This window comes from Mesocricetus auratus, unplaced genomic scaffold (genome assembly GCF_017639785.1).
Source record: "Mesocricetus auratus isolate SY011 unplaced genomic scaffold, BCM_Maur_2.0 Super-Scaffold_100007, whole genome shotgun sequence".
NCBI lineage: Eukaryota > Metazoa > Chordata > Mammalia > Rodentia > Cricetidae > Mesocricetus > Mesocricetus auratus.
The window spans coordinates 73,979,050-73,993,741 of NW_024429191.1; the positions used below are offsets into that span (position 1 = coordinate 73,979,050).

The 14,692-nt window shown below is 48.7% G+C and overlaps 1 protein-coding gene across 2 annotated transcripts in view; it reads left to right on the top strand.

Annotated features, from left to right (window-relative positions):
• Ttll6 (tubulin tyrosine ligase like 6) overlaps positions 1-14,692 on the top strand; it is a 36,434-nt gene continuing 21,742 nt past the window's right edge. Inside the window, exons 1-8 of one of the 2 annotated variants that reach the window (XM_040749567.1) lie at positions 1-290; positions 7,268-7,486; positions 8,406-8,443; positions 9,404-9,522; positions 9,643-9,773; positions 11,724-11,880; positions 12,613-12,756; positions 13,670-13,755. In XM_040749567.1, the coding sequence (XP_040605501.1) occupies positions 190-290; positions 7,268-7,486; positions 8,406-8,443; positions 9,404-9,522; positions 9,643-9,773; positions 11,724-11,880; positions 12,613-12,756; positions 13,670-13,755 (995 nt within the window). In that variant the 5' untranslated portion in view covers positions 1-189. Of the gene's footprint in view, positions 291-7,267; positions 7,487-8,402; positions 8,444-9,403; positions 9,523-9,642; positions 9,774-11,723; positions 11,881-12,612; positions 12,757-13,669; positions 13,756-14,692 lie in introns of those variants that run through there. The other variant, XM_040749568.1, reaches the window with a different exon arrangement.

Sequence of the window (14,692 nt, forward strand, 5' to 3'; positions counted from 1 at the left end):
GACAACCTAGGCAAAACCCTCTGCGGGCGCCGCGACGGTTAATCAGATTCCCGACCGAGGGGGCATGGCCGCCTGCTGCAGGGGCCAATCGAAAACCTGGGAGGCCCTATATGCAAATATGAGGGCCGGGCGGACCCGAGGTTAGGAGGGGCGCGGGTTGGGGTCGTCGTACCGAGCGTGTGGCAGCCAATGGGAACCTGGCTCCTTGCTCCGAGATGTGGGCCAGCTAGGGTGGTTGCGAGAGATCAGAGCCGCCCAGCCGGGGAGAGCCGGGGCAGTAGCAATTGCGGGTAAGGAAGCTCGGAAACCGGGTGCTGACCTTAAATCGCCGCCTCTTAGTGTTACTGTCTCCCTAAAATACTGGCTCTACTCGAGGCCACCCCTCTCTGCCTTCCTCGGTGGCGTTCCACGATGCCAGCCTCTCACCCCCATGAGCCCTAAGCACCACTTCTCTGTTCCTGGTGCTAATACTCACTTCCCGCCCTTCCCGGTTTTCCACCTGGGGGCAGTCCCTTAGATACCAACCATCTCAGGGACACTTGAACTCCTCACCCCCCCCCCGCCCCCCCGGGTCCGTCATCATTTTTTTTCCATTGCCCGAAGAATCCTTCCAGAAAGTTTTGTTTATTTTTCATGCCTGGAATAGCCCTATGCCTCCATTCCCTTCATCCCCTTTCCAATTCTTTTTTTTTTTTTTTTTTTTTTTTTTTTTTGGTTTTACGAGACAGGGTTTCTCTGTATTGTTTTGGAGGTTGTTGGTCCAGCCCGGCCTCGAACTCACAGAGATCCGCCTGCCTCTGCCTCCCGAGTGCTGGGATTAAAGGCGTGCACCACCACCGCCCGGCCCCTTTCCAATTCTTAATTTTGCCTTTCACTTTTTCTTCTTTTTTGGCCTATTCTGAATACTCTTCTAGTCTTGAGAAAGTTGTCTAGAATTTGAAAGGTAAATAAATATATCCTTTACATTTGGGAACAAAATAGAAAGGGAACTAAATGTTCATTAATAATTCTTATGTGCCAAGGGCTCTAAAATTTTTATTTAGTATTTCTACCAGTATTTCATCATCATTATCATGGCCATCATCATTTTGGGGTGCTGGGGATTGAACCCAGGGACTTGGGCAAGTGCTTCAACATGGAACCCCTCCCCCATATCCTTACTTGACAATATGGTATTTATTTTGAACCAAGCACTGCTTGAAGAGCAGTAGAAATACTAGCTAGGTCTTTAGAAGGAGATGAATACTATCCTTTATTTAGGAGGGAAGTGAGGTATAAAGAGGCTATTGCCCAGGGTCACCACTGTAGAAAGCAAGGGAGTACAAGGCCTGGTCGTCACTCACCTGCCATCCCAGCCTCCTGTGATGCTGAGACAAGAGAATTTCAAACTTGGGGTCAGCCTCGGCTGCACAGTGAGACCCTGTGAAAAGGGAAAGCAAAACAGGAAAGAGGATGGTATGTGGATCCAGGGTTATGTTGGCTAATATTTTCCTGAGTGTCATGGAGGAACTGGGTGGTCATGACCCTGGCCTGAAAACTGCTTTTTAAAAAACAAACAAACAAACAAACAAACACAGGAATGAAAGAAATGGAGAATATTGCATCTTGTAACATCATAAAATCCCCTAGTGTCTAGCAGAATAAAAGACAACATCTGAGTGGGCAAGAATCTTATTGTTTCCAATAAGTCTGGTCTGGCCTGTTGTTCTCAGCACTCGCTGGATTGCTGGGGCAGATCCGATTAATTTCTAGGGCCTCCTCTGGGTTCTCTTTCTGAGAGTCCTGCTATGTGTCTCAACCTAACCTGGAGTGTGTCATGTAGCCCCGGCTCTCCTCAGATCCTCCTGCTGCCTCAGCCTCCTGAGTCCTGGGCAAGTGCGCGTGCACACACACACACACACACACACACACACACACACACACACTCCACTGTGCCTCTAGGTGTGAAGTTTTTACCCTCCTGGTGCTCTTGTGCTCACAGGGAAGACAGAATAAATAAGGAAGTGATTACTCGCTGTTTGTGCCCTGTCAAATCAGAAGGCTAAACCAAAGCTGGATCCGGAGTGCTCACTGCCACGTTTTTCTTCTATTGTTTATTGACTATTTTCCCAGCAGCAGTCTACTGGAGACCCTCGTTAGGACGCGTCTAGTAGGGAAATGGCAAAAAGATGAAAAGGGGGGTGATGAAGGGAAACCTCGTGTTGAGATAGGAGAAGGGAGTCATGGACAGACAATGCGGGAAAGCCCTTGGCTCTCTGTATGTTCCTACAGACTGGAAAAAGTGGGCCCTGAAACACAGGGATAGAAGAGCTCCCCCATCCTTCTTGTTAATCAACCCTCCAGCCCTGCTCTTTATAGGAATCAGGCATTTGTTCGGTCTTGCAAAAGAAAGCACTAAAATCTTTTCTTCCCTTTGGAACAGTGCCAGGGGACGAAGAGTAGAAAACACGTATAATCCTTCAGAAGTAGACACAAACCCTGTGTGGTGGGAAATGTTTGAGAACCCTTCACTTAGGAGGTAGAAGGTCAAGGCTAGTCATCCTGGGTTACAGGAGACCCTCGGTCACAAAGCAAAAAGCAAAACATAACAAACACAAGCTTTCCCTCAAAAAATAAAGAAAAGAAAAAGAACCTGGTTACCAACTGTTCTCCCCAACAACCTGCAGAGCCTTTGCCAGGGTCATGGCAGTACTCATTGTCTCCCCCTGGTGGCCAGGATAGCATAGGGCTGTCTAACCAGGATTATTCTTGATCTGGAAGATCAAATCAAATGGGTGCTAACACGGGAGGAATCTTCAGTGTCTTAAGTATCCTGTTTGGAAAGGTGAAGTGGACATCTTTTATGTCATTAGGAGGCACTGAAGATGCTATCGCATGTTAATACAGTAATAACAACTTCTGGTCTTATGTTTGAGGGGGATCCTTTGCTTTTGTTTTTGAGACAGACAGGGTCTCACTATGTATCTCTGACTGGCCTACAACTTACAATGTAGACAAGGCTGGCCTTGAACTCACAGAAATCTGACTGTCTCTGCTTCCCAATTTATGTGATTTAAAGTGTGCATCATCTTGCTTGAAATACAAACACTGGGACAGTGTCTCCCTTGTAACCCAGGCTGGCCTGGAATTCTTGGTGAGCTTCCTTTATCAGCCTCCCACATGCACAGACTGTAGGCACACACCACTGTGCCTGACTTTAACCTTCTCTCTTGTGCTCTCCAAGGATCTTGGTCTGTTTTGTCTGCCTGCTGTCCTTGCTAAAAGAAGGATAATCTGGGGGTGGGGCTGGAATTTTGCTCCTGGCTTCCATGACTTGGTCTCCCCCTATGGTCAGTTCCCTTCCCCCTAATCCAGAGGAGTGTTAGTATGTGCGAGTACTTTCCTAAGTAAGTGGATGGTTGAATTAGACTTTCTTTTTTGTTTTTCGTTGTTGTCATTGTTTGAGATGAGGTTTCTCTGTGTAGCTTTGGACCCTGTCTTGAAACTCACTCTGTAGACCAGGCTAGCCTCAAACACACAGAGATACGCCTGCTTCTGCCATAAAAAAAAAAAACCACGAAAAATACGCGGGGCGTTGGTGGCACACACCTTTATTCCCAGCACTCGGGAGGCAGAGGCAGGCAGATTTCTGTGAGTTTGAGACCAGTCTGGTCTACAAGAGCTAGTTCCAGGACAGCCTCCAAAGCCACAGAGAAACCCAGTCTTGAAAAGCAACAACAAAACAATAATGTGCATTTTCTACTTGGCAAGTACTCTTACTGAGCAAATGTAGCAATAGCCACACTCTCCTGTGGGCCAGGGGGATGTTTCTGCAGGCGAGATTTGGGGTGCAACAGGTGATGCTTTAAGGAGATGTTCTTTCAGGAGTATTTGGAGAGAAGGCAGACGGATTGGATTCAGCCTTGGACATGAGACAGGTTCCAGAGCATGACGGGAGAGAAAGCAAGGGAAGGAGGCATGGTGGCTCACACCTGTAATCCTAACTCTTGGGAATAGGAGACAGGAAACAGCAACAACAACCATGGGCTGGGTGTACAGGATCCGGGTTTGGGTCCCAGCATCAGCGTGGCAGCTTAACATCCATCTGTAACTTCAGTTCCAGAGGATCTGCTGCCCTCCTGTGGTCTTCCTAGGCACTGCACAGATGTGCCACACAACACTCATACACATAAAATGAAAATAAATAAATCTGAAGAAAGAAAGGAACCAAGGCCAAAGCCAAACTATCACATGTAGCAAGGACTGTTGTTTGCCATCCTTCACCTGTTTCGGGTTCCATCTTGGTGGCTCTTGTGCCGTATGTAGCCTGGAGTACAGGACAGGCAGGATGGAGGCAAGAAGGCCGTGATGACCACTGCTCTAACAGAGCATGGTTTGGTCTCTTGGTCTCTGTGCTGAGGCCCTGTCACACAAGATCAAACAGAATTGGCCTCTGTGTGTCTTTGCAACAGGGTCTTAGTCTCATCATTTAGGGCACACTGGTCTAGAATTCATGATTTTCAGCCCCACAACTGCTATTTTTTTTCTAATGCCATCATGTTCTTCTCTTTGAAGCAGACATGATTTACTCTTGCCACTTGGGCAAGGCCCTAAAAAAAGGCAACAACAACCCACAGTTCCAGAGTTCAAATTCGGGGTCAGTTTCTCCCCAAGTTAACATTAACCTTTAGGTAAACGAGCCACTCCTGCACAAGGGCTTGGTAAAGAGGAGCATTGTTGAAGGTCTGGGGAGTGGAACTGGTCGTTTGCCTGTGAGGAAGGGAGCAGCCCAAGGCCAAGACTTGATGTTCCTCAGTCCTCTCGAATGCTGCCAAGTTCACTGGGGACACTGACTCATATGGCTGCCCAGGTTTTCTCTGTCCTTTGTCCTGAGGGCAACCATGTTTTCCACGAGTGGAGAAATAAGCACAACCTGTGGCCAGAGCAGCATTTCTGGCTCCTTCCCAGGGGTGGTGGTGAGCATTTACTCAGAGCACGTATTTGAAAATCCTTGGCAAAGCCACAACAAAATGTCACATGGAGGGTTACTGTTAAATTATTCCGAGGGAGCCTTCATAGTTAGAGCTCTACCTGTTAGCATCGGGTTAGGTTCAGGCAAGCGCCATGGAGGAGCGCAAGGGTACTGTGACATCAAAAGACTCGGCTGTGGGGTGTAGGTATTGTCTAGAATTAGCAAGTTTGGATGGAAAAGGGAGACGATTCCTAAGAGATCCAGGGACTCTGGTGAGACTGCTGTAATTGCCAATTGCTGGAGGTCGTTAGCTGAAATTGTTACCAAAAAAATCCTTGGGATGTAACATGGTGAACACACACACACACACACACACAAAACACACACACACACACAAACACACACACACACACACACACACACACACACCTGAAGCTACATAATCTTTTGAGTCTTTTAATCCCTGAATATTGTCTTTTGTTTTGAACACAGAGAGTCTCATGTAGTCCGGGCTGGCCTCTAACTAAATTCATTCAACTCCTGATCCTCTTGCGTCCATCTCTCAAGGGCTGGGAACCACAGGAACAAGAATTGCCCTCAAAAGCTGGGGATGGGGGTACACAGCCATACCTCTGGTATTGGGGGGATGAATTGCCATGAGTCAGAGGGCAGCCTGGGTTACATAGTGAGATCCTGTCTCAAATAAACAGACAAACAAGAGGCAGGACAAAGAAGTAAAAGACCCTCTATACATGGAAATGTGTTTCTTGTTTTTCTTCTTTAGGAGATGGGGTCTCACTAGGCTCAATGATCCTCCTGCCTCAACCTCCCTAGTAGCCAGACCCTGGCCACCATCTCCAGCTTGAAAATGTGTTTTAGGGTGTTTAGATAATATCAAAATTGGGAGCAACTTACAAGGCAACTTACAAGGCAAGGGTTTGTTTACTTTCGGCACATTCCTTCTGAGGAATGTTTCCTAGCCGTTAAAAACCAGGAACATGCTGGCCTTGAAGGTAGCTCAGGGTAAGTGCGCTTCCTAAGAAGCCTGAGTACCTACCTGATTTTGACTCCAGAACCCACATAATAGGAGATACCTGACTCCCACAAATGGTCCTCCAAATAAATATATCTAGGGACATGCACATTTTGCCAACATAAATGGGCCTTTATGGTATGATAGTAAATAGGCAGAAAGGAGCTGTCAAAAATGGTTAATATGATGTCAGAATAATTACAATTAGAAATCAAGAATTAAGGAGAATTCATAACCAAGACAAAGTTTGTTAGGGTAGGCAAGTCACAGGTGATATCTACCCTCTCTTTTGTAGTTGTCGGTTGTTTTGTTGTTGTGGTTGTTTTCTGAGACAGGGTTTCTCTGTGTTATCCTGGCTGACCTGGAACTCACTCTGTAGACCAGGCTGGCCTCGAACTCACAGAGACCTTCCTGCCTCTGCCTCCCTAGTGCTGGGGTTAAAGGCGCGCACCACCATCACCTGGGTACCCTCTCATTTTTAAGGCCTTCTTCAACATGATTTCAATAATAATCTGAATGATAATATTTTTTTCTTTTAATCCAAAAGGTGTGTGTGGACAGAACAGGTAGTAAGTAAGTAGCAAAAGGCCTGTGGTCATCAAAGGAGAGGGACTGGAGTGGTGAGGTTGGTGGAGGGGCAGAGAGGAAGTGGCAGCATTGTGAAATGGGTTTATGGCCATAGTAGCCTTGCCTGTGAGGTGTGTGTGTGTGTGTGTGTGTGTGTGTGTGTTCAGGTATTTGGGGCTGGAGAGATGTCTCAGCAGTTAAGATGGGGCACTAGTTTTCCAGAAGACCTGAGTTCCATTCCCAGTACCCACATCTACTGATTTGTCACCACCTATGTACCTTATTCATGCCTGCATCTTGTGTGGGAGATTGTGTGTAGCACTGCAACGGTTAACAGACCTCAGCCTGCCTCCAGTGCACCCTGGGGACTCATACCCTCAGCTAGGAAGGCTTGAGGCTTAGTTCTGAGGCTGTCTCCAGACACACTCACTCACTCTAATAATAAGATTGTTTACCAGGTGGAACCTGCAGAGCAGCTCAGCCTCTCTCTGAAAAGCCCAGATGGCCAAAACCAAGGCCCAGGTTGGCTAAGTGAGTCCCCAGGGTCAGAGTCCTTGACAAAGGTGGAATTATTTCTTCCCCAGAGCGTGCACCAAGAGTGCCATTGGAGGGGTGGGGGGGAGATGCGGTTTTTTATAAACTCCCACATGAGCAAGGGAGGAGGGCCCCCTGCAGGTGGAACCAGGCAACTTCTGTTCGCTCTGCGCTCTCTCCAGGGAGGGCTGCTGCTTCCCCAGAGCCTCCTCCAGGGTTGGGGAGATGCTAGAGTGCCTGACTTCGGAGAGTGAGGAAGGGGGCGAAGAGAGGGAGGAGAGTTCTACAGAAGATCTAGAAGAGCTGAAAAAAGTTGTCGCCCTGGCTTTTGTGAGAGAGAACACCCAAAAGAGGCTTCAGAACGCCCAGCAGCATGGCAAGAAGAGGAGGAAGAGAAAAAGGTTAGTATGAAAATCGAGGAGTCGGGGCGGGGACGGGATCGGTGTTGATAAGAACAGGAGGGACCGGAGAGAAGAGGGCCTTGGCTGGTGAGAGAAAAAGGGGACACCGTGGGCTTGGCTCGTCAAGATCACACTACTTTCTTCAGTTCACATAAAAGAAGCCACTCTCGGTGTTCGGTTTTATGGAATCCCATAATACAGTGTGTATAACCTGGAGTCACACCTTGTTCTAATTTTTGTTCTACTTGTGTTTAAATGCTTTTTAAAGACTGGGTGGGGAGGGGTAAGAAAAATTTCCCTTCAGAAGTGTAAGCGCACCAGCGCGTGTGAGTCCTGGGAATTTCACACACTTGCAGTGTGACAGGACCATGGCGACTTGCCAGCCCCGACTGTGGCTTGTGCACTCTGGTTCTAAGTTAATACTCGGCTGTTTATCTACTTTCTAAACAGCTTCCTTTAGTGGGGAGAGAAGGAGACACTATTTTAGCCAAAAATATGTGATTTTTAAAATCCCTGTCTCTGTTGGGCTAATAGTGTAAAAGCATGGGGGCCGCTGGGTACGCAGCATAGAGTTAAGAGTGCTTACCTTTCAGGAAGGAGACGCTGGGTTCAAATCCCATTGCTGATAAAATTAAAAAGGGGTGGAGGCAATGATGTTAACATGAAGCCAAAAGCAAAATTAACCCTAATTGTAATATGTAGGTAATAACAGAATGTATAAACATATCCAAATAACAATTTAATATATAAATAATAGCAGAACTTTAAGGCCATAGTTCTGCACCCCCTAGTGATGGGGATGGGCGGGCCCAGCAGGCATAGTGTGGCAGAGCAGTCATGTGTGTGGGGTTCCAGGCCTCTGTTCTGGTCAGGGGATCTGTCTCTGTCTTGCTGTTTGCCTTTTTCTCTTTTCCAGATGATTGGTGATCAATCTATCCAACTGCCGCTATGAGAGTGGTGAGCATCTGTGTTCAAGGGGTCAGTAATGAGGCCCTGTGTGTGCCCGAGGGTGAAAAACCAGGTCTCCAATCCTTGGTTCTCCCGGCTCCATAGGCTATTAGAGGAAACTGAGAATCTCATTCTGAGAGTCACAGGTTTGGGCCACAGTGGTGTGCTGTAGTCTTACTTATTTATGCGTGTATTTGTGGCAGGTTTCACTAAGTAGCTCAGGCTAGCCTGAGACTCACAGTGTCAAATGTTTTTTCCTCACCATTTATCTCACTGATCAAGCCTGGCTCCAGATTCTGGTTTACATTCAGGGCTTAGTGTTTGGAGGCAAGCCAGAGGCCTGCTTCCTGGGGAAGGAAAGCCTGGTTAGGCCTAACATTCACCCCATGTAGCCCAGGATGGATCCTTCAACAACATTTCCACAAGGCAAGATGGCTTCCGGTCCCAAGGAGTCAGCTCTCTTGTTGCAATACTTGGTCCAGTAGTGCATAGGAAGGGACCCCCCCTCACCCCACCACACACACACACACAGACACACTCACACAGACACACACACACACACAGGCGCGCACACACACACAGACACACTCACACAGACACACACACACACACAGGCGCGCACACACACACAGACACACTCACACAGACACACACACACACAGGCGCGCACACACACACAGACACACACACACACAGACACACACACACAGGCGCGCACACACACACAGACACACACAGGCGCGCACACACACACAGACACACTCACACACAGACACACACACAGGTGCACACACAGACACACACACACAGACACACTCACACAGACACACACACACAGGCGCGCACACACACACACAGACACACACACACACAGACACACACACACACAGGCGCACACACACACACAGACACATGGAGCTCTTTCCTGCTTGTACTCCACAGAACTTTCTTTTTTGAACTCCTTCACAGTGCGCAGGGCAGCCCAGCAGTATGGCCTTCGAGAGGCGGGTGACAATGATGACTGGACTCTCTACTGGACGGATTACTCGGTGTCGCTGGAGCGAGTGATGGAAATGAAGAGTTACCAGGTATGTTCTTCCCTGGAGGTGTGGCATCTAGCCAAGGCTGGCCCCATTTGTATCATGGCACTCCGACATCCCTGCTTCCACTCAGCCAGAATTGCTCATGAATTCCGGCTTCCCTTGCAGAAAATCAATCATTTTCCTGGGATGAGTGAGATCTGCCGCAAGGACTTGCTGGCCCGGAACATGAGCCGGATGCTGAAGCTGTTTCCTAAAGACTTCCATTTTTTCCCTAGGACCTGGTGTCTCCCTGCTGAGTAAGTGCCCACTCCTCCCATCTCTTCGGCTCCCCTTCCCATCATCCTTTTTCTCTCTGGCCCTGACTCCCTGGCTGCCACTCTCCCTTCCCACGTGACCCTCTATATTTCTCCAGAAAAAGGATAAGGGTGTGTCCAAGGTTGAGAAAACACAGGCTCTGCCTGTAAAATGAAATGACAATCAGGGCTGAGTGCCTTGGAGGTTGGACCTGCAGTTAGGATGGGAAGCTGTTGGGTTTGAACTTGTTCCAACCACTTCCCTGTGCAGTCTCTAAATTTCTAAGGACAAAGTGGGGTTGTGGTTGGCATCTAGAGCAGGAGTAAGGAAGGCTGCCTAGCCTGTCCCATTTGATGGCATGGACAGCCACCAATCCTTCCCTTCAATAGCAGACATCCACTCCCAGAATGTGCAGTTGTCTAGATCAGTGGTTTTCAACACTCCTAACGCTGCAACCTTTAATGCAGTTATTCAGGTTGTGGTGACCCCAAGCATAAACTTATTTTTGTTGCTAATTCATAACTGTAATTTTGCTACGGTTATAAATCTTATTGTAAATACCTGTGTTTTCCCATGGTCTTGGGTGACCCCTGTCATTCGACCTTTAAAGGGGTCACAACCCACATATAATCTGTTAATTTGGTTTCTCTCCTTTTTATCCACCTTTATTTTTTTTTTTGAGGAAAGCCCTCACTACACAGCCAAGGCTAGCCCAAAGTCAGAGTCTGCCTGCTTCAGTCTCCTAAATGTTGAAAGTACAGGTACATACCACCATGTCCACTTTTAATTTAGTTTCTTTCTTCTGAGTACACTTTTTTTTTTAGACACAGCATCATGTAGCCCAGGCTGGCCTTGAATTCGCTATGTAGATAAGAATGTTCTTGGGCTGTTCATCTTTTGCCTCTGCCTCTTAAGTGTTGGGATTACATATGTATGTTATTACACCCATTTTGTATGGTTGTGGAGATTGAACCCAGAGCTTCATTCATGCTAGGCGGGTCCTCCATCAGCTGGCCCACATCTCCATCCTTTTTTTTTTTTTCCTGAGACAGGGTTTCTCTGTATTTGGAGGCTGTCCTGGAACTCACTCTGTAGACCAGGCTGGCCTCAAACTCACAGAGATCCGCCTGCCTCTGCCTCCCAAGTGCTGGGATTAAAGGCATGCACCACCAACACCTGGCTCATATCTCCATCCTTAGGCACACTTTTTTCAGAGTACATTCAAGGGTGTGATTTGTCTTCCTATACTCCTGCCTTAAGCGGAGGCATCACAGTGAGACATGGAAGTCCAGGCATGAGTAAGAGACCATGGTCCAGGTCACACTGTTGTTAGGGCTTGAGCCAGGAGCAAAACTTCGAATCTCCTGTGTGTAAGCCCAAGTCAAGCTCCCTGGGGCACCTCACATCACTCAGCCCAATTTATGTCATGTAATTAAGGAACGCGTGAGGCAGGTCTCATTATTCACATGGTGTGGAAGATGGAGATGAGGAAGCGAAGCCAATAAAATGTTACACAGCTGGGAAGTGGTGTGGGCTGGGTTTGAATCCAGTGTAAATTTCCTTTAAAGTTTGGTATCTGTCTACTGCTGGCTGGACCACTGAGTGTCTGTCTGTCGACACCAGGGCTTTGTCCCATCCATAGCTTCTCTCTCCTGTTTTCATAAAGAGCCTCCCGGGGCTGGAGAGGTGGCTCAGTGGTGAAGATCACTTGCTGGACCCTGCTTCAAATCCCAAAACCCACATATGAGGTGCCTCCCAGATCCCTGTAACTCCAGTCCCAGGGGGTCTAACACACTCTTCTGTCCTTCTCAGGCACTGGGCACAGACATGGTGCCCGGACGTACATGCAGACAAAACATCCATACACATAAGATAAATTAAAATAATGCATAGTTTTCCTTCTCATTGCTCCCAAGCTAAAGGTGTGTCTTGTCCCCTCCCTGCTGTGACAGCTGGGGAGATTTGCAGACTTACAGCAGGTCAAGAAAAAATAAGACGTACATTTGTAAGCCGGACTCGGGCTGCCAAGGGAGAGGCATATTTATCACCCGGACGGTGAAAGAAATCAAGCCGGGGGAGGATATGATCTGTCAGCTTTATATTTCAAAGGTACTTCCTTGCCATGATTATATATTTATTGCCCACAGCAGCCTCAGGCTCTGTGGGACAGAATGTGAAATGAAGTCAGTGGAAGACAGAGGTGGGGATGCGACTGAGCCTGTCTTGTGCCTTGGATTTGATCAGACCCAGGCCTTCTAAGTCACGATGGGCCTCGATCGTCCTTGCAGTCCCCACCAATGATGTGGCTTCACCAGGATGACCTCCCCCGCAAGAGGATGAAAGCTTGGTTTGTGGAGACCCCCACCTCATTTGAGAGAGGGGAGTCATCTAAGAGAGTTCATAGTCACTAGCTTTTCTCTGACTGAGGGCAGGGGGAGTCACAGGTCACAGTGATATAGCCCACTGCAGAGAGGGGTCCTTCTGGAAGTGTAGGTTACAGGGGCAGCGGGGGAGTGCTTGGAAAAGGCACCTGTAATGTTGCCCTGGAAACTCGTGTCCTGTCCCGGAAGGACTTCCCAGTCACTTGGTTCAGTTGCTAACACACCTCTTAGACAGGACTGCTCAGGAACTCAAGGCACACTGTGGTTTGGTGACCTCCCCAAGGTCGCCTGTCAGGTCTCAAGCCCAAATCTCTTTATCCTGTTCCCCACCCTGGGCAAGCTTACACTTTACACCGCTAGGCAATGCTGGAGCTGGCTCCCCCAAGAATGAAGTGGGAGCTCTCTCCACCCGTGACTGTCACCTCCAGCCGCTTACATGACTTCTGTCCTTTCCGCCCAGCCCTTCATCATCGATGGCTTCAAGTTTGACCTGCGGGTTTATGTGCTGGTGACCTCCTGTGACCCTCTCAGGGTTTTTGTGTACAACGAAGGACTGGCTCGCTTTGCCACCACCTCGTACTCCCACCCCTGCACAGACAACCTGGTGAGCGAGCTGAGGCGACATGCTGCCTTCCCTCCCCCTTAGCATGACACTGGAGCTGGCAGACATCAGAGGAGTACTTACTGTGCGCCTAGTTCCACGGGCTTCTCATGTGGTCCTCCCAGGAGCCTTCAAGACAGGGCTTACTATCCCGATTTTACAGAAGAGATTAAAACCTGCAGAGCAGCTGGGCAGTGTTGGTGCACACCTTTAATCCCAGCATTTGGGAGGTAGACACAGAAGGATCTCTGTGAGGTTGAGGCCTGCCTGGTCTACAGAGCCAGTTCCAGGATAGCCAGGGCTGTTATACAGAGAAACCCTGTCTCAAAAAAATAAAACGAACAAGGGGGTGGAGAGATGGCTCAGTAGTTAAAAGCACTGGCTGCTCTTCTAGAGGACCCTGGTTCAATTCCCAGCACCCACATGGCAGCTCACAACTGTCTGTAACTCCAATTCCAGAGGGTCCAGCATCCTCACACTGACATACATGCAGGAAAAACACCAATGCACATAAAATAAAAATAAATAAATTATTTTTTAAAAACCCTATAGCGTATAGGGGACTTGTCTAGTGTCACTCAGCTAGGAAGTGGTGCATCTTGGACTTATGGCCAGGCCTTGCAGACACCAACACCAGAACTACAGTGCAGAGGTGCTCACAGAGAGAGGGCCATGGGTAGCCTTCCAATCTTCCTATCCGTGTCTCAGAAAGAGTTGGAGTCTTACACCCCAGGCTATGGGCTATCCCTTTTTACCTCCTGTTTGCCCCTTTACATATGCCTATAAATCCCCCCCCCTTTCCCCATCCCTTTAAGATCCAGGGAGTTGTGTGGGGGATGGGGGTATGCAGTGCCTGGAGAGGATACAGGTGGCCTGGGCTTCAGCCTGACCCACAGTCTTGTGTCTCTTTCCCCAGGATGAGATCTGCATGCACCTGACCAACTATTCCATCAATAAACACAGTTCCAACTTCATCCAAGATGCTCATTCTGGCAGCAAGAGGTAAGAGGGATAGACGCTTCCCTCATCTTTCCAGGATCCTTCCCAAACCCACTCAGTCCCTGCCAGGACTTCCGCCTTGGGTCACATGATCTCCACAAAGGCTGCTTTGCCTCCCAGCCCAGAACAGACACTACATGTCAGTGCTCTGGACTGTTAATCATTAAAGGGAGGCCATGCTGTAAACCCTGGGAGGCTGGGAGGAGAGAGATAAACATGAACGTTTCCCCAGCAGAGCACATGCACACACCAAAACACCTCGTTACCATTGCCCTCCTGACGTTCCCAGATCAACAGCCTTGATTGATTGCTAGGCTGCCAAGTGAGAAGGCCTTGCCCGCTGTGATTCCTCAGGCTGTAGTTCCCTGGGGCGTTGGTTCCATTACAGCTTCTCAACTGGTGTGTCATGATGTCCTGGAGTCAACTGGCCTGTGGCTAGCCAGCCTTCAGATTGGGGAAAAAGAAGGGCTTCCTGAGGGTTTGGGGTCCCCTGCCACCGTCACACACAAGCAGCTTTCCTACTCACGTTATTGCCTCATCAGCTTGCATTTGAGAGAAAGGTAGACCAAGCGGCATGAGCGTGTCCAGGCAGAGACGGGGAGGCCAAAGGGAGCCTTTGGGTGCCAGGGAAGCTAGTAGGTGCCTATATATTTGTTAAGTTTTCAGCACCACACTGGCCAAGACATTGGAAGAGCACTCAGGAAGTTGGGAAGAGAGGGGTGTTAGGTCCTATCTCCATTTCACAGATGAGGAGACTGAGTCTCAGAGAGGTTAAATGGCCCGAGGTCACACCACACAGTTCTGATGCTACAGTTGGGTTGAGCAGCTCTGTTCACTGCCAGTCTCAGGGACTCATGGGTCAGGGAGGGATGGGGCATCTTAGTACATGGACTGTTACTAGTAGAGCCTTTATGGGAAGAGGATGTATACACGGTTGAGA